Here is an 18,346-nt window from a genome sequence, read left to right on the forward strand (position 1 = left end):
CACCAGCCGTGCCTATGAGGCAGGCGGGATCGAGAGCAGGGCTTCCCCGGAAGATCTCAAAGTCCTGGTGGGCTCGTAGGTCGAGATGCGGTCGAATAGGTATCTTGGGCCGGAACCGTTTAGGGCTTTATAGGCCAACGCCAGCACCTTGATTTGAGCCCGGTAGCAAATCGGCAGCCAGTGGAGCTGGTATAACAAGGGGGTTGTATGCTCCCTGCGTCCCGCTCCTGTTAGTATCATGGCTGCCGCACGTTGGACCAACTGAAGCTTCCGGGCCATCTTCAAGGGCAACCCCACATAGAGAGCGTTGCAGTAGTCTGGTATCTACATGGAGGTAGCCTGGAGGCATTCTGTTAAGTTCTTTTCAAAGGAACCTTTGGAATGTCCAGGGTGAATGTTGCAATGAGCAAGCCTGAATTAGCATTTGAGTAGCCATGAAGCTGCAAAGTCAATCAGTGAGGGTATCTACATGGAGGTAGCCTGGGCTTTGTTGCCTGGAGGCATCCTGTTAAGTTCTTTTCAAAGGAACCTGTGGGATGTCTAGGGTGCATGTTGCAAGGAGCAATCTTGAATTAGCATGTGTATATATGTGTGTGTGTGAATTAGCATTTGAGTAGCCTTGAAGCTGCAAAGTCAATCAGTGAGGGTATCTACATGGAGGTAGCCTGGGCTTTCTTGCCTGGAGGCATCCTGTTAAGTTCTTTTCAAAGGAACCTTTGGAATGTCCAGGGTGAATGTTGCAATGAGCAAGCGTGAATTAGCATTTGAGTAGCCGTGAAGTTGCAAAGTCAATAAGTGAGGGTATCTACATGAAGGTAGACTGGAGGCATTCTGTTAAGTTCTTTTAAAGGAACTCCTGGAATGTCCAGGGTGAATTTTGCAATGAGCAAGTTTGAATTAGCATTTGAGTAGCCATGAAGCTCCAAAGTCAATCAGTGAGGGTATCTACATGGAGGTAGCCTGGGCTTTGCTGCCTGGAGGCATCCTGCTAAGTTCTTTTCAAAGGAACCTGTGGGATGTCCAGGGTGCATGTTGCAACGAGCAAGCTTGAATTAGCATTTGAGTAGCCATGAACCCTCCTTTTCTTTCCCTCCCTCTTTCTCTTCTTTCTTACCTCCCCCTTCCTTCCTTCCTTCCTTCCTTCCTTCCTTCCTTCCTTCCTTCCTTCCTTCCTTTTTTCTTTCCTTCTCACCTTCCTTCTTTCTCTTCTTCTTCCCTTCCTTCCCCTTTTCTTTCCCTTCCCCTTTCTCCCCGTTCTTCCTTCTCTACCTAACCTATTCTTCGACTGCAACTCCCAGCAGTCATCCTGACCTACCTACCTACCTATCTCTATTTAATCTATCTATCTGGAGGATTGCTGGGAGTTGCAGTCCAGGAATAGGAAATTGGAACTATGCCGCCCCTCTCCTCTTTTTCTGCTGACTTTTATACTCAAGTAATAGGTCATGGAAAGTACGCGTTCCCGTGATGTGAACCTAAGAAGACCCAATTTAGGGGTCTTCTTAGTCTAGAGAAGTCCCCTCCGAGAGATAGAGCGGAATGTAAATAAAGCATTGTTGTTGTTGTTGTTGTTGTTGTTGTTGTTGTTGTTGTTGTAAAGCATGGTATCAAACAAGGATTGGGAGCTCTCTCTCTTCTGTTTTGCCTTCCACTATCCCTGGTAAAAATGTGCTATTTTCTCATCCAGCGAGCAACCTGGGTTGTTTATCTGGCTTAGAGAAGGTTAATAAGGCATTAAGGCTCAATCCAATTACTGGTTCCAGATCAAATCGACCCGCTGAAATGACTGAGACCTGAGGAATCAACACTACGGTTCAACAGGTCTAGCAAAGGCATTGATTGAGCCTCATGCTTTAAACTCCATGCTCTGCTAGATTTCTGCATGCAAGGAGGTTTTTGTATCGAGGAGAAGCATTGCAATTTTCAACATGAGTTTCGAGGGAGATCATTCCAAGAAAAGCATCAAAACAGGACTTTTCATGGTTAGAGGTTTGCTGAACTAATCTGATCTCTTTTTTCGATAGAGTTACAAGCTGGATAGATGCGGGGAATGCCGTGGATGTAGCGTACCTGGATTTCAGTAAGGCCTTCGACAAGGTCTCCCATGACCTTCTGGCAAGGAAACTAGTCCAATGTGGGCTAGGCAAAACTAAGGTGAGGTGGATCTGTAATTGGTTAAATGGATGAACCCAGAGGGTGATTCTCCCCAATGCTTCCTCTTCATCCTGGAAAGAAGTGACAAGTGGAGTGCCACCAGCAGGGTTCTGTCCTGGGCCCGGTCCTGTTCAGGATCTTTATCAATGACTTAGATGAAGGGCTAGAAGGCAGGATCATCAAGTTTGCAGATGACACCAAGTTGGAAGGGAGAGCCAACACTCCAGAGGACAGGAGCAGGATTCAAAACAATCTTGACAGATTAGAGAGATGATTGAGCAAAACTAACAAAATGAAGTTCAACAGGGACAAATGTAAGATACTCCACTTAGGCAGGAAAAACGAAATGCAAAGATACAGAATGGGGGACGAGAGCAGTACGTGTCAAAAAGATATTGGCGTCCTCGTGGACAACAAGTTAAACATGAGCTAACAATGTGATGTGGCGGCAAAAAAAGCCAATGGGATTTTGGCCTGCATCAATAGGAGCATAGTGTCTAGATCTAGGGAAGTCATGCTCCCCATGCTCTATTCTGCTTTGGTTAGACCACACCTGGAATATTGTGTCCAATTCTGGGCACCACAATTCAAGAGAGGTATTGACAAGCTGGAATGTGTCCAGAGGAGGGCGACTAAAATGATCAAGGGTCTGGAGAACAAGCCCTACGAGGAGCGGCTTAAGGAGCTGGGCATGTTTAGCCTGAAGAAGAGAAGGCTGAGAGGAGATATAGCCATGAATAAATATGTGAGAGGAAGTCACAGGGAGGAGGGAGCAAGCTTGTTTTCTGCTTCCCTGGAGACTAGGCCGCAATGGGACAATGGCTTCAAACTACAAGAAAGGAGATTCCATCTGAACATGAGGAAGAACTTCCTGACCGTGAGAGCCATTCAGCAGTGGAACTCTCTGCCCCGGAGTGTGGTGGAGGCTCCTTCTTTGGAAGCTTTTAAACAGAGGCCGGATGGCCATCTGTCAGGGGTGATTTGAATGCAATATTCCTGCTTCTTGGCAGAACGGGGTTGGACTGGATGGCCCAGGAGGTCTCTTCCAACTCTTTGATTCTATGATTCTATGAACATGAATGGACTGTAAGCAAACCAAGCTTTATGGGAGTTGCATTGAGACAACTCTACAAAGCTAAGAGGGAAAAAAGCATCTCAGACTCAACATTTAAATACATTTGTCTCTTTACTCCTATCTTCTCGCCGCTTCTGAGTCCCTTTAAGAGAGAAAAAGCAGCATATAAATAATAACACAACATTATTATGATCTAAGGTTTTCATGGCCGGAATCACTGCATTCTAACACTGCATCCCCCAAACTCCATCTGTGTTCATAGTTGGGCATATGGAATATTCGTGCCAAGTTTGGTCCAGATCCATCATTATTTGAGTCCACAGTGCTCTCTGGATGTAGGTGTACTACAACTCCCACACTCAAGGTCAATGCCCACCAAACCCTTCCAGTTTTTTCTGTTGGTCATGGGAGCCCTGTGTGCTAAGTTTGGCCCAATTCCATCATTGGTGGAGTTCAGAATGCTCTTTGATTGTAGGTAAACTATAAATCCCAGCAACTACAACTCCCAAATGACAAAATCATAATTTTTTGAGTGATGGTCACTCCTTGTGTTGTGAGACAGTTTGTTGCCACATTTGATTTTGTTCATTGGTTCTTTTATTTTTAAGGTACTCATTATGCACAGAGCATTTTTATATATATAGATATATACACACACACACACACTAGCCGTCCCCTGCCACGCGTTGCTGTGGCCCAGTCTGTGTATGCGTGTTTTATGTGTGTATATGTGTATATCTGTGGCTATGCGCATGCATTGTAATGTATTTTTCATTTTTTGGCTTTTCAAGCCTTATCCGCTGTGTTTTTCAGTATTTTTATGAGTGATGGTCACTTGTTGACCTGAGAGGTGTCTTGTGTCCAAATTTGGTGCCAATTCATCTAGTGGTTTGTGAGTTATGCTAATCCCACAAATGAATATTACATTTTTATTTATCTAGACAAGCTGTACCCACCACGTTTTGCTGTGGCCAAACTTCCCTCTTTCTCTCCTTCTTTCTTTCCTTCCTTCCTTCCTTTCTTCCCGTCTTTCCTTCTCTTCTTCCTTCCTTCTCTCTTTCCTTCCTTCCTCCTTTTTCTTTCTCTTTTGCTGTCTCTCTTTTCTTCTCTTTCCTTCTCTCCCTCTTTCTCTACATCTTTCCTCTTCCTTCACTCCCTCTTTTCTACCTTCTTTCCCTTTTTTCTTTCTTTCTCTCCTTCCTTCTCTAACTTTCTTTCCTTCCCCCTTTTTCTTTCCCTCCCTCTTTCTCTCCTTTCTTCCTTCTCTACCTCTTTCCTTCCTTCCTTCTCTCTTTGCTTCCATGCTTCCTTCTTCCTTTCCTTCTTTCTCTCCCTCCCTCCCTCTTTCTTTTCTTTTCTTTCTTTCCTTCTTTCTTTTCTCCCCTTCCCTCCCTCTTTCTCTACATCTTTCCCCTTCCTTCACTCCCTCTTTTCTACCTTCTTTCCCTTTTTTCTTTCCTTCTCTCCTTCCTTCTCTAACTTTCTTTCCTTCCCCCTTTTTCTTTCCCTCCCTCTTTCTACCTTCTCTACCTCTTTCCTTTCTTCCTTCTCTCTTTACTTCCATGCTTCCTTCTCCCTTTCCTTCTTTCTTTCCCTCCCTCCCTCTTTCTTTTCTTTTTCTTTCCTTCTTTCTTTTTTCTTTTCTCCCCTTCCCTCCCTTTCTCTACATCTTCCCCCTTCCTTCACCCCCTCTTTTCTACCTTCTTTCCCTTTTTTCTTTCCTTCTCTCCTTCCTTCTCTAACTTTCTTTCCTTCCCCCTTTTTCTTTCCCTACCTCTTTCTCTCTTTTCTTCCTTCTCTACCTCTTTCCTTCCTTCCTTCTCTCTTTACTTCCATGCTTCCTTCTCCCTTTCCTTCTTTCTTTCCCTCCCTCCCTGTGTCTCTTCTTTTCTTTCTTCTCTTTCTTTCTTTCTTTCTTTCTTTCTTTCTTTTCTCCCCTTCCCTCTCTCTGTATTTCTGTATTGTCATTTACCTTTTTGTCATTTAGCTTTTGGGGGCTTTTAAGTCCCTTCTGCTGTGTTTTTCGTGTTTTTATGAGTGAAGGACATACATTGGATTGTTAGGTGGACTATGTCCAAATTTGGTGCCAATTCCCCCAGTGGTTTGTGAGTTCTGTTAATCCCACAAACGAACATTGCATTTTTATTTCTCTAGATTGCTTAGCCATTTGGGGCCATTGGAGTGTCCTGATGAAAATGATGCTCTGGGGATCTTGATCTTAGGAAGGCTGGGCTCAATGTGACATCGACATAAAAAAGACAAACCACAGGCAAAGCCCATTGACCCGGTAACAATATGGAGAGACCCAAATTTCCCACGCTGTTGTAAATAAACAGAGCGCTTTCTCACGTTGGTACTTACTGGGGACTGGTCATGTTGGAAGAAGCCACCGAGGTAGCACCTGTCTAGCTATTTCCCGCTCCTCAGCCGCAAACGGCGAGCATTACACAGGCAGCTTTCTTTAAAAAGAAGGAGAAAACATAAAAAGGACATCGAACTCGGCAGCAAAACTTGTGGTTAGACCCAAAGGCGGCCCTAGGTAATTTTCAACGGTAAGCAAACAGTATTTTGGCGCCCCCCCCCCCCCCAAACCAATCATTGATATATATTTTCTGTTCGTCGTGGGAGTTTTGTGTGCCATATTTTGTTCAATTCCATCATTGGTGGAGTTCAGAATGCTCTTTTATTGTAGGTAAACTATACATCCCAGTAACTACACTTGCTGCACTTGCTCTCTTGCCTGGCCCGCTTTGGGTCTGGAGGCGTGCCTGAAGACCCCGGTGTGTGCACCAAAAGTCACCTCTTCTCCTGACTTTCTCCTCAGCCATTGGGACCAAGAGAGAGAGAGAGAGACAGAGGTGGAGATGCCCACCTTTCCTGAAGGTAGGCGCAAAAACAAAGGAGGGAGCGGAGATGGGAGATACCTCCAGCTGGAGGGGCTCTCTCTCTCTTGGTCCCAATGGCTGAAGAGAAGGTCGGGAGAAGAGGCGACTTTTGGTGCGCACGCTGGGGTCTTCAGACACGCCTCCGGACCTGAAGCAGGCCAGGCGCGGCGGCTCCGTCCCTTGGCCCACCCGCGGATTGGAGAGAGGAGAGGGCTGTTGTGAGCTGAGGGGGCGCTCCTCAAGTGGCGGTCGAGAGGCATTTACAGAGGCGCCACTGCGCCCCTGGCAAAAAAAGTGTTCTGCGACCGCTTACTTTGCGTAATGGACGAGCCGCCCCTAGTTAGACCAGAAACAATGAAAACAAGGGCAACCAATGATAATAAAGGACGTCATAATTGGCACGTATGGTTCAGCCAAAGGTTGGCCGTTGTGATGGCTGTTGTGGTTGATTCTTGTCACATATAGACCGGTTCTCCCTTTGTGGAAGAGGCTCAAAATAATGTAAGGCATGGTGGGTGGTGGTCCACGCCTTAGTTACCTCTAGACTGGACTACTGCAATGCACTCTACATGGGGCTCTCGTGGCTTTACTCTCCAGGCCAATGGAGACTCCACCTCAGACATCAGAAGAGCTGCAAGACCAAGAACAAGCCACGAGAGTAAAGACGGAGATCCACCCAGAGGAAAAGTGTTCCTGCCATACATAAAGGGAACCACTGATCACATAGGGAAGCTGATGAGGAAACACAACATACAAACAATCTACAAACCCACCAAGAAAATCCAACAAATGCTACGTTCAGCAAAGGACAAGAGGGATCCTCTCACCTCGGCAAGAGTCTACCGTATCCCATACAGCTGTGGACAAGTCTCCATAGGGACCACCAAACGGAGCAGCATTGCCCAAACACGCATCAAGGAACACGAAGGGCAATGCAGACTACTTCAACCAGAGAAGTCAGCCATAGCAGAGCACCTGATGAACCAGCCTGGACACAGCATATTATTTGAGAACACAGAAATGCTGGACCACACCAACAACCACCATGTCAGATTACACAGAGAAGCCATTGAAATCCACAAGCATGTGGACAATTTCAACAGAAAGGAAGAGATCATGAAAATGAACAAAATCTGGCTACCAGTATTAAAAAACTCTAAAATTACAACAGCAAAACAGCAGAGAGGAAACAACCAGGCACAGATTAACACCAGGCTCAGGCAGGCCTTCAAATGCTAATGAAGGTGATCAGTTGAAACATTCACACCTAGCTTCAGCAGAGAAGAGCTCTTTGCCCCACCCCAGCCATTCCACAGATATATAAACCCATTGTCCTAATTCCAACAGACCTCACTACCTCTGAGGATGCTTGCCATAGATGCAGGCGAAACGTCAGGAGAAATGCCTCTAGAACATGGCCCTATAGCCCGAAAAAACCCACAAGAACCGTCGTGTTATTGTTAATGTCTATTGCTTATTTTCTGCTTATGAGTTTATTTATTGTTTTGTATTATTGTTGCTATCGTTTTTATTGTTGAATTGTGGGCTCGGCCTCATGTAAGCTGCACCGAGTCCCTTGGAGAGATGGTAGCAGGGTACAAATAAAGATTATTATTATTATTATTATTATTATTATTATTCCTCTGATGATGCTTGCCATTGATGCAGGCTAAACGTCAGGAGAGAATGCCTCTAGAACAGTGGTTCTCAACCTGGGGGTCGGGACCCCAAGGGGGGTCGCGAGGGAGTGTCAGAGGGGTCACCAAAGACCATCAGAAAGCACAGCATTTTCTGTTGGTCATGGGGATTCTGTGTGGGAAGCTTGGCCCAATTCTATCATTGGTGAGGTTCAGAATATTCTTTAATTGTAGGTGAACTATACATCCCAGCAACTACAACTCCAAAATGTCAAGGTCTATTTCCCTCAAACTCTACTAGTGTTCACATTTGGGCATATTGAGTATTTGTGCCAAGTTTGGTCCAGATACATATTTGTTTGAGACCCCAGTGCTCTCAGAATGTAGGTGAACTACAACTCCAAAACTCAAGGTCACTGCCCACCAAACCCTTCCAGTATTTTCTCTTGGTCAGGGGAGTTATGTGTGCCAAGTTTGATTCAATTCCATCATTGGTGGAGTCCAGAATGCTCATTGATTGTAGGTGAACTAAAATCCCAGCAACTACAACTCCCAAATGACAAAATCAATCCCCCCAACCCCACCAGTATTCAAATTTGGGCATATCGGGTATTTGTGCCAAATTTGGTCCAGTGAATGAAAATACATCCTGCATATCAGATATTCATATGACGATACATAACAGTTGCAAAATTACAGTTATGAAGTAGCAATGGAAATATTTTTTTGGTTGGGGGGTCAACACAGCATGAGGAACTGTATTAAGGGGTCACGGCATTAGGAAGGTTGAGAACCACTGCTCTAGAACATGGCCATATAGCCCGAAAAGACTTACAACAACCCAGTGATTCCGGCCATGAAAGCCTTCGACAATACATAGACCCCAATTCGTTTGTTTTTTTTGGAAGTCCTTGGTTGGGGGTAATCCAATACGTGAGCTTGTCCACGTTCATTACCTCCAAGTTCTTGTGGGTTTTTTTGGGCTATAGAGCCATGTTCTAGAGGCATTTCTCCTGACGTTTCGCCTGCATCTATGGCAAGCATCTTCAGAGGTCGAGGTCTGTTGGAATTAGGACAATGGGTTTATATATATCTGTGGAATGGCTGGGGTGGGGCAAAGAGCTCTTCCCTGCTGCAGTTAGGTGTGAATGTTTAGCTGATCACCTTCATTAGCATTTGAAGGCCTGCCTGCGCCTGGGAAAATCTGTTGCTGGGAGGTGTTAATCTGTGCCTGGTTTTTTCCTCTCTGTTGTTTAGCTGGACAAGAGGGATCCTCTCACCTCTGCAGGAGTCTACCATATACCATGCAGCTGTGGACAAGTCTACATAGGGACCACCAAACGCAGCGCCCAGACACGCATCAAGGAACATGAAAGGCACTGCAGACTACTTCAACCAGAGAAGTCAGCCATAGCAGAGCACCTGATGAACCAGCCTGGACACAGCATATTATTTGAGAACACAGAAATGCTGGACCACACCAACAACCACCATGTCAGACTACACAGAGAAGCCATTGAAATCCACAAGCATGTGGACAATTTCAACAGAAAGGAAGAGACCATGAAAATGAACAAAATCTGGCTACCAGTATTAAAAAACTCTAAAATTATAACAGCTAAACAACAGAGAGGAAACAACCAGGCACAGATTAACACCTCCCAGCAACAGATTTTCCCAGGCGCAGGCAGGCCTTCAAATGCTAATGAAGGTGATCAGCTAAACATTCACACCTAACTGCAGCACGGAAGAGCTCTTTGCCCCACCCCAGCCATTCCACAGATATATATAAACCCATTGTCCTAATTCCAACAGACCTCTACCTCTGAGGATGCTTGCCATAGATGAAGGCGAAACGTCAGGAGAAATGCCTCTAGAACATGGCTCTATAGCCCGAAAAAACCCACAAGAACCTAGTGATTCCAGCCATGAAAGCCTTCGACAATACATTACCTCCAAGGTTTTCTTATCACTTTTTCTCTCCAATTTTTGGCAAAAACAATTCTCGCAGCGGCGACTAAGTAGTTGAATAAAATTTCTTTGTCTCTCTCTTCCGCCAAATCCAACATGCCTAATAGATAATATTTGGGTTCTTTTGTTATCTTTATTCTTAATATTTTTTTTTGTATTTCAGTGTGGATTTCTGTCCACTCATTTTATTTATTGGGACGACAAGCAAATCGTTCCAGGAGTCCAGGCAACACTGCATGGGTCTCATGAGTGGCGAGCGCTGTCCTTGACCTCAGATCTCCAGACCTATGATCTGGGCACGCTTTGAACTAATCATGCTGGAGTGAGCTCAACTGGGGTGGCTGGGAAAAATCAATAGGGATCAAAGGCAGCGGGAAAAGACTTGGAGCCAAGCGTTGGAGAGGTGGAGGACAGGAATAGTCATGTGAACCTGTTGCAGAGCGATTCATGACACCTGAAAGGCCGGCAAGCTCATGCCAAATGTAACTCGTTAGCCCTGAAGAGCATTGTTTTGTGGGGCAGTTTTAATTTGGTAAATAAATACACATTGTGCTGTCACGCGTTGGGCCTGTAATAATTGTCTTTTGAACAGGACGTGCACTTTGTGCCCAGCGGGAAGCCAGGGTGCCTTGATAGAGAGGCCCTGAGGATTTTCCTCTGGAAGAGTCTTTAAAGGCTTGAAAGGTTTGTTGTTGTTCATTCGTTCAGTCGTCTCCGACTCTTTGTGACCTCATGGACCAGCCCACGCCAGAGCTCCCTGTCGGCCATCACCACCCCCAGCTCCTTCAAGGTCAGTCCAGTCACTTCAAGGATGCCATCCATCGATCTTGCCCTTGGTCGGCCCCTCTTCCTTTTGCCTTCCACTTTCCCCAGCATAATTGTCTTCTCTAGGCTTTGCTGTCTCCTCATGATGTGGCCAAAGTACTTCAACTTTGTCTCTAGTCTCCTTCCCTCCAGTGAGCAGTCGGGCTTTATTTCCTGGAGGATGGACTGGTTGGATCTTCTCGCAGTCCAAGGCAAAGGTTTAACAAAGTCTATTATTGAACAAATACTTCTTCAATCTTCAACGACAATCATACAAATGACTGGTGGCTTTCTTTATCTTGTCCACAAGGGACAGGCAACTGGCTTTGAGAACTGTTTCTTTTCCTTTGAAAGGAAAACCCTTTTTTAACCTCTCCCACCCAATCTTTGCTGATGTGGGTCCTACTACTGGTTCCAAACTACGTCTTGGGTCCCGAGTAGACCTACCAGTCAAGGCTTTGTAGATTCTCCTGCTGGAGTTCTTTGGGTCTGCAAAACTGTTTCCCCCCGAATGCTGTAAGTTCCCAGCCAGAACTTTGGGACTATTTCTCCCCGGAAGCTGTTTCCCCCGATGCTGTAGGAAATGAAGCTTTTCTGCAGGTGGAGCTGGTCCACGTCCTGTAGCTTAATTTCCTTCTGTAAGACTGAACTAAAAATGGCTCCCTCTCGTCCCAGGGCCCTGGAGAAAGGGGCGGAACCAAAACTTAACAATGATTACAGGGAACACCAGCTGATTCCTAATTGATCAAAAACACAGACATGTGCTTTTCATCGTAAGAACAGACAAACATATTGAGCTCTGTGAATTACCTGGAAAGGAATCCCACTGGAGCATTGCAGCGTACCCAAATACACGGGAGTCACTCTGAACTGTGCTCTGACTTACAAGAAGCACTGCTTGAACATCAAGCAAAAAGTGGGTGCTAGAAACAGTATAATACAAAAGCTGATTGGCACAACCTGGGGATCACAACCAGACACGGTGAAGACATCTGCCCTTGCTACTGGCTACTCTGCTTCTGAGCATGCACACCCAGTGTGGAACACATCTCACCATGCTAAAACAGTAGATGTGGCTCTTAATGAGAAATGCCGCATTATCACAGGATGTTTACGTCCCACACTACTGGAGAAATTATATTGTTTAGCCGGTAATGTACCACCTGAAGTAGCAGCCAATAATGAAAGGACCAAGGCAGTGACATCTCCGGCCCATCCTCTGTTCAGCTATCAACCAGGACACCAATGCCTTAAATCAAGAAATAGTTTTCTAAGCTCTACAGAGATACTCGCAGGAACACTTCAGCAAGCAAGAGTCCAAAAGAGGCAGGCTAGAACCCAGGAGCTCAATTAGTGGCTGAGACTGGATGAGAGACTCCCCTCTGGGCACACAGAAGGTTGGGCGACTTGGAAGGCGCTGAACAGACTGCGCTCTGGCACCACAAAATGCAGAGCCAACCTTAAGAAATGGGGCTACGAAGTGGAATCCATGACATGCGAGTGTGGAGAAGAGCAAACCACAGACCATCTGCTGCAATGCAACCTGAGCCCTGCCACATGCACAATGGAGGACCTGAGGCACTCCATGTGAAAGTGCCTGGAGCAATCTTTTGTTGAGAAGTGATTAGATGTCCCTGATTGTTTTCCCTCTGCTGTTTTGCTGTTTTAATTTGCTCCAGGCACTTCTAGGTCATCAAATGCTAATCAAGGTGGCCAGTTGAAACATTCACATCTAGCTCCAGCAGACAAGAGTTCTTTGTCCCACCCTGGTCCTTCTGTAGATAATTATAAACCCTTTTTCCTAATTCCAACAGACCTCACTACCTCTGAGGATGCTTGCCATAGATGCAGGCAAAACGTCAGGAGAGAATGCCTCTAGAACATGGCCATATAGCCCGAAAAAACCTACAACAACCCAATAATAAACATTTCCAATGTGCGCCCAGTAAAATGACGTTTGCACACTTTCAGTTACTACATCTTAAGGAAGCGGAAGTGTATGTCCTATTATTGCGCTGCAACACCTTTTTCCAAGAGACAAACATACAATGACTCCTCGTAACATGAATGGCCCGGTCTGACAGCGCTAACTACACAAAGGTTACAAAGAGTTCCTAAACCGGGGGATTTGCTTAGCCAAATAAATGCGTCTAGACGGAGACAACAGGTGCTTCAAGTCCAAGCAGCACAAAGAAGTGAGGCCAGATTTATTCTCATGCATTGCAGCTGCTCCTCTGTAACACGAGAGCATTGTCATTCCCGAAACACAAAACCTCTTTGGACGAGCGACATCAAACTCTCCGAAGGCTGGAAGGAGACACTCTAATGGCTCGAGGGTGAATGCACAAACGGAGGTAGGGACGAAATAAGAGTGGCAAAGTGTGGAAACCCAAGCGGGAAAAGGTGAAGAGGAGATTCCCAGTATTCTTTGGATGGGCAAAAATGGTCAAAGTAAGTTGGCGTTTCCCAACCTGGGGGTTGGAACACCTGGGGGGTCGCAAGGGGGTGTCAGAGGGGTCACCAATGAACATCAGAAAATGTTTCAGTATTTTCTGGTGGTCTGTGTGGGAAGTTTGGCCCAATTCTATTATTGGTGGAGTTCAGAATGCTCTTTCTAGGTGAACTATAAATCCCATCAACTACAACTTGCAAATGTCAGGGTTTGTTTTCCCTAAACTACATCAGTATGTAGTTTATGTAGTTATGTAGTTTATGGAGTTCCCTAAACTACATCAGTATGTAGTTTTTCTGTTGGTCATGGGAGTTGTGTGTGCCAAGTTTGGCTCAATTGCATCGTTGGTGGAGTTCAGAATGCTCTTTGATTGTAGGTGAACTATAAATCCCAGCAAGTACAACTCCCAAATGATAAACTCAATCCCCTTCCCCAACTGCACCAGTATTCAAATTTGGATATTTGGGCATTCATATAAATTTGGTCCAGATCCATCATTGTTTGAGTCCACAGTGCTCTCTGGATGTAGGTGAACTACAACTTCCAAACTAAAGTTCAATGCCCACCACACCCTTCCAGTTTTTTCTGTTGGTCATGGGGGTTCTGTGTGGGAAGTTTGGCCCAATTCTATTGTTGGTGGGGTTCAGAATGCTCTTTGACTGTAGGTGAACTGTAAATCCCAGCAACTACAACTCCCAAATGTCAAGGTCTGTTTTCCCCAAACAAAATCAGTGTTCACATTTCAACCAATTGGGAATTCCTTAAGTTTGGTGTAGATCCTTCATTGTTTGAATCCACAGTGCTCTCTGGATGTAGGTGAACAACAACTCCAAACTCATGGTCAGTGCCCACCAAACCCTTCCATTTTTTCTGTTGGTTATGAGAGTTCTGTGTGCCCAGTTTGGTTCAATTCCACCGTTGGTGGAGTTCAGAATGCTCTTTGATTGTAGGTGAACTATAAATTCCAGAAACTTCAACTCCCAAATGTCAAGGTCTGTTTTCCCCAAACTCTACCAGTGTTCACATTTCAACCAAATGAGTATTTCTGCCAAGTTTGGTATAGATCCTTCATTGTTTGAGTTCACAGTTCTCTCTGGATGTATGTGAACTACAACTCCAAAATTCAAAGTCAATGCCCACCAAACCCTTCCAGTTTTTTTCTGTTGGTCATGGGAGTTGCGTGTGCCAAGTTTGGTTCAATTCCATAGTTGGCTGAGTTCAGAATGCTCTCTGATTGTAGGTGAACTATAAATCCCAGCAACTACAACTCCTAAATGACAAAACTAATCCCTCCCCATGCCCACCAGTATTCAGATATGGGCGTATAGGGTATGTGTGCCAAATTTGGTCCAATGAATGGAAATATATCCTGCATATCAGATATTTACATTACAATTCCTAACAGAGCAAAAGGACAGTTATGAAGTAGCAGCGAAAATAATGTTATGGTTGGGGGTCACCACAACATGAGGAACTGTATTAAGGGGTCACGACATGAGGAAGGTTGAGAAGCACTGAAGTAAGTAATATATAAGTCTTAATAGATGATCTTGTGCTTATTGATATACGGTGCTCGCAACGCAAGACCGTTCCAGAAGGGAAGCTGACGGAAGTCCGATTCTAGAAGGTAGGTTTTATCTTGGCCGTCCTTATCTTTTGTTTGCACTCCGGAGGAGGAGTGTTCCGGGGCAAGGCTGGGCAATTCACGGCTCCCTCCCTGACACATGGGAAAGGGAGGGGACCCGGCACAGACGCCGCCGCCAGGATGGGCCTCGGGAGAGGCTAAGCGGCGTCTGTTTCCTCCTGTAGAGTCTCGGCATCGTGTGCCCCCCTCGGCACCTTGGACCGGAAAGGATGGTTTGAACTCCCAAACACTCCGGCAGCATTCGCCCCACCTCGGCCCCAAAGGACACACGAGCAGGAATCAGCAACGTGCGTAAGTACAAATACTATACAAGTGATCATGTGTGGATTGCCGTCAATCTGATCACAGATGTGTCCAGGTTGAGAACACGAGTTTTGCAGATGTGTCCAGGTTGAGATTATGAGCTTTGCAGATGTGTCTATTTTGAGAATACAAGCTTGCAGATGTGTCCAGATTGAGACTATGAGCTTTGCAGATGTGTCCAGGTTGAGAATACGAGCTTCACAGACGTGACCAGGTTGAGTACTCGAGCTTTGCAGATGTGACCAGGTTGAGACTATGTGCTTTGCAATGTGTCCAGTTGAGAATGTGAACTTTGCAGATGTGTCCAGGCTGAGAATATGCGCTTTGTAGATGTGTCCAGGTTGAGAATGTGAGCTTTCCAGATGTGTCCAAGTTGAGAATGTGAACTGTGCAAATGTGTCCAGGTTGAGAATGTGAGCTTTCCAGATGTGTCCAGGTTGAGAATGTGAGCTTTCCAGATGTGCCCAGGTTGATAATGTGAGCTTTCCAGATGTGTCCAGGTTGAGAATGTGAGCTTTCCAGATGTGTCCCGGTTGAGAACACAAGCTTTGCAGATGTGACCAAGTTGAGAATATGTGCTTTGCAGATGTATCCAGGTTGAGTACACGAGCTTCACAGATGAGTCCATTTGGAGAATATGAACTTTGCAGATGTGTCCGGGATGAGAATGTGAGCATTCCAGATGTGTCCAGGTTGAGAATGTGAACTTTCCAGATGTGTCCAGGTTGAGAATATGAGCTTTGCAGATGTGTCCAAGTTGAGAATATGAGCTTTGCAGATGTGTCCACATAGATAATACGAGCTTTGCAGATGTGTCCATTTTGAGATTATGAACTTTGCAGATGTGTCCAGGTTGAGAATATGAACTTTACAGATGTGTCCAGGTTGAGAATATGTGCTTTGCAGATGTCACCATGTTGAGAATGTGAGCTTTTCAGATGTGTCCACATAGATAATACGAGCTTCGCAGATGTGTCCATTTTGAGATTATGAACTTTGCAGATGTGTCCAGGTTGAGAATATGAGCGTTGCAGATGTGTCCAAGTTGAAAATATGAACTTTGCAGATGTGTCCAGGTTGAGACTATGCACTTTGCAGATGTGTCCATGTTGAGAACACGAGCTTCGCAGATGTGTCAATTATGAGAATATGAACTTTACAGATGTGTCCGGGATGAGAATATGCGCTTTGCAGATGTGTCCATGTTGAGAACACGAGCTTCGCAGATGTGTCAATTATGAGAATATGAACTTTACAGATGTGTCCGGGATGAGAATATGCGCTTTGCAGATGGGTCCGGGTTGAGGATTTGAGCTTCACAGATGTGTCCAGGTTGAGAATATGAGGTTTGCAGATGTATCCAGGTTTAGAATAGGAGCTTTCCAGATGTGTCCAGGTTGAGAATACAAGTTTTGCAATGTGTCCAGGTTGAGAATATGTGCTTTGCAGATGTGTCCATGTTGAGAATATGAATTTGCAAACATGTCCAGGTTGAGAATATGAGTTTTGGAGATCCTATTCCTTGGACCAAGCATGGACAAACTTCAGTCCTCCAGGTGTTTTGGATTCCCAACTCCTACCGGCTGTTAGGAATTGTAGAAGCTGAAGTCCAAAACACCTGGAAGGAGGGCCCACGTTTGCCTGTGTCTGCCAACGAGTGTTGTCATTTGATCCTGTAAGATCAGGCGGTAGTTATTACAATTCCCTGGGGAGTACTGCACCGCGTGACGCAACCCGCGAGGCTGATTGCGTACTGTCGGGCTGAAATGCAAACACCACTTTCTTTATTTTGGAAGGAACTTTGGAATGGCCGAAGTGTGCAGATGGGCCAACCCTCACGCATAGCAAAGGATCCGACGTGCTCCTCCAAACCCTGCCGCTTACCCAGTGCAAGAGGAAGGCCTAGTCTCATTCCATCTCTGTTCGTGCATTTAGTGCGAACAGCGGGAAGGCAGGAGGCACATGTTTTCAAAAGTAATGCCCCACGGTTTGCTAGTCTGGAATGACCCCTGGATCCAAGAGGGGAAACATACCTGGAGAAGTAATAGTGAACCTTATTGAAATTATGGATCTCCAGACCCAGAATACCATGACTTCCATTGGAGAACCTAGAAAATGCCTCAAAAGGACATATTTGGTTGGATGTAGATAAATGGAACTATGGATAATGGTCCCAGGAATGCAGTGGTTTTAGTGTAAACACTTCTTGTTCGAACTTAGCTTTCTGCATCTCACAGGGTTGGTGATGTGCATGCATTTGTTTATATCCCCTCACAATATCTCTATCTATCTATCCCGCTGGTCCAGCGTTTCTCAATCTGGGGGTCAAGACCCCTGGGGGGGTCACAAGGGGGGTTTCAGAGGGGCCGTCAAAGACCATCAGAAAACACATTTCTGATGGTCTTACGAACCTGTTTGGCAGAAAAGACTGAAGATCTCTCCACCTATCCGTCTCTTCTTTTTTGGTGTTGGTGAACTACAACTCGCAGAATTAAAAAAAAAAGGACTCCCAACCCCACCAGTATTCAATGTTGGCCATGTAGGTAGTGTGCCAAGTTTGGTGCAGATCCATTGTGGGCTGAGTTCAGAATGCTCTTTGATTGTAGGTGAACTATAAATCCCAGCAACTACAACTTCCAAATGCCAAGGTCTGTTTTCCCCAAATTCCACCAGTGTTCACATTTGGGCATATTGAGTATTCATGCAAGTTTGAATCGACAGTGCTCCCTGAATGTAGGTGAACTACAATTCCCAAACTTAAGGTCAGTGCCCACCAAACCCTTCTAGTATCTTCTCTTGGTCATGGGAGTTCTGTGTGCCAAGTTTGGTTCAATTCCATTGTTGGTAGCGTTCAGAATGCTCTTTCATTGTAGGTGAACTATAAATCCCAGCAACTACAACTCCCAAATATCAGTCTCTATTTTCCCCTAACTCCACCAGTGTTCACATTTGGGTACATTGAGTATTCATGCAAGTTTGAATCCACAGTGCTCCCTGGATGTAGGTGAACTACAACTCTCAAACTCAACGTCAATGCCCACCAATGTCCCAAATGGCCCTGTGACCTTTATGCAAGGAACACACAAATATCAATCTTGCCACACAAAAAATGGGGAGTGCGACTATTATGCAATTAAATACAGTTAACCTGTCTGTTTTCTTGCTTCATGATCAGATTTTAGGAATTGTGGGAGCTGAAGTCCAAAACACCTGGAGGGAGGGCCAAAGTTGGGCATATTGAGTATTCGTGCCAAGTTTGGCCCAGATCCAATATTGTTTGAGTCCACAGTGCTCTCTAGATGTAGGTGAACTACAACTCCCAAACTCAAGGTCAATGCCCACTAAGCACTTCTATTATTTTCTCTTGGTTATGGGAGTTCTGTGTGCCAAGTTTGGTTCAATTCCATCATTAGTGAACAA

General features: G+C 45.3%; 2 protein-coding genes across 11 annotated transcripts in view; one reads left to right on the forward strand and one right to left on the reverse strand.

Annotated features, from left to right (window-relative positions):
- TMEM266 (transmembrane protein 266) overlaps positions 1-18,346 on the reverse strand; it is a 112,244-nt gene that overhangs the window by 43,248 nt on the left and 50,650 nt on the right. Inside the window, exon 4 of one of the 5 annotated variants that reach the window (XM_067471279.1) lies at positions 5,591-5,688. The exons of the other annotated variants lie outside the window; for them this stretch is intronic. Coding sequence (XP_067327380.1) covers positions 5,591-5,604 — 14 coding nt within the window. The 5' untranslated portion in view covers positions 5,605-5,688. The remainder of the gene's footprint in view (positions 1-5,590; positions 5,689-18,346) is intronic. 5 annotated transcript variants of the gene reach the window in all.
- Positions 12,799-18,346, forward strand: part of NRG4 (neuregulin 4) — a 141,133-nt gene continuing 135,585 nt past the window's right edge. For 3 of the 6 annotated variants that reach the window (XM_067471282.1, XM_067471283.1, XM_060755732.2), the window contains exon 1: positions 14,680-14,914. Coding sequence is in view for 1 of the 6 variants with exons in the window: in XM_067471281.1 (XP_067327382.1) it covers positions 14,703-14,914 (212 nt within the window). In the remaining 5 variants the exon portion in view is untranslated. Of the gene's footprint in view, positions 12,978-14,674; positions 14,915-18,346 lie in introns of those variants that run through there. The other 3 variants (XM_067471285.1, XM_067471281.1, XM_067471286.1) reach the window with 3 other exon arrangements.

This window comes from Anolis sagrei, chromosome 9 (genome assembly GCF_037176765.1).
Source record: "Anolis sagrei isolate rAnoSag1 chromosome 9, rAnoSag1.mat, whole genome shotgun sequence".
Taxonomy (NCBI): domain Eukaryota; kingdom Metazoa; phylum Chordata; class Lepidosauria; order Squamata; family Dactyloidae; genus Anolis; species Anolis sagrei.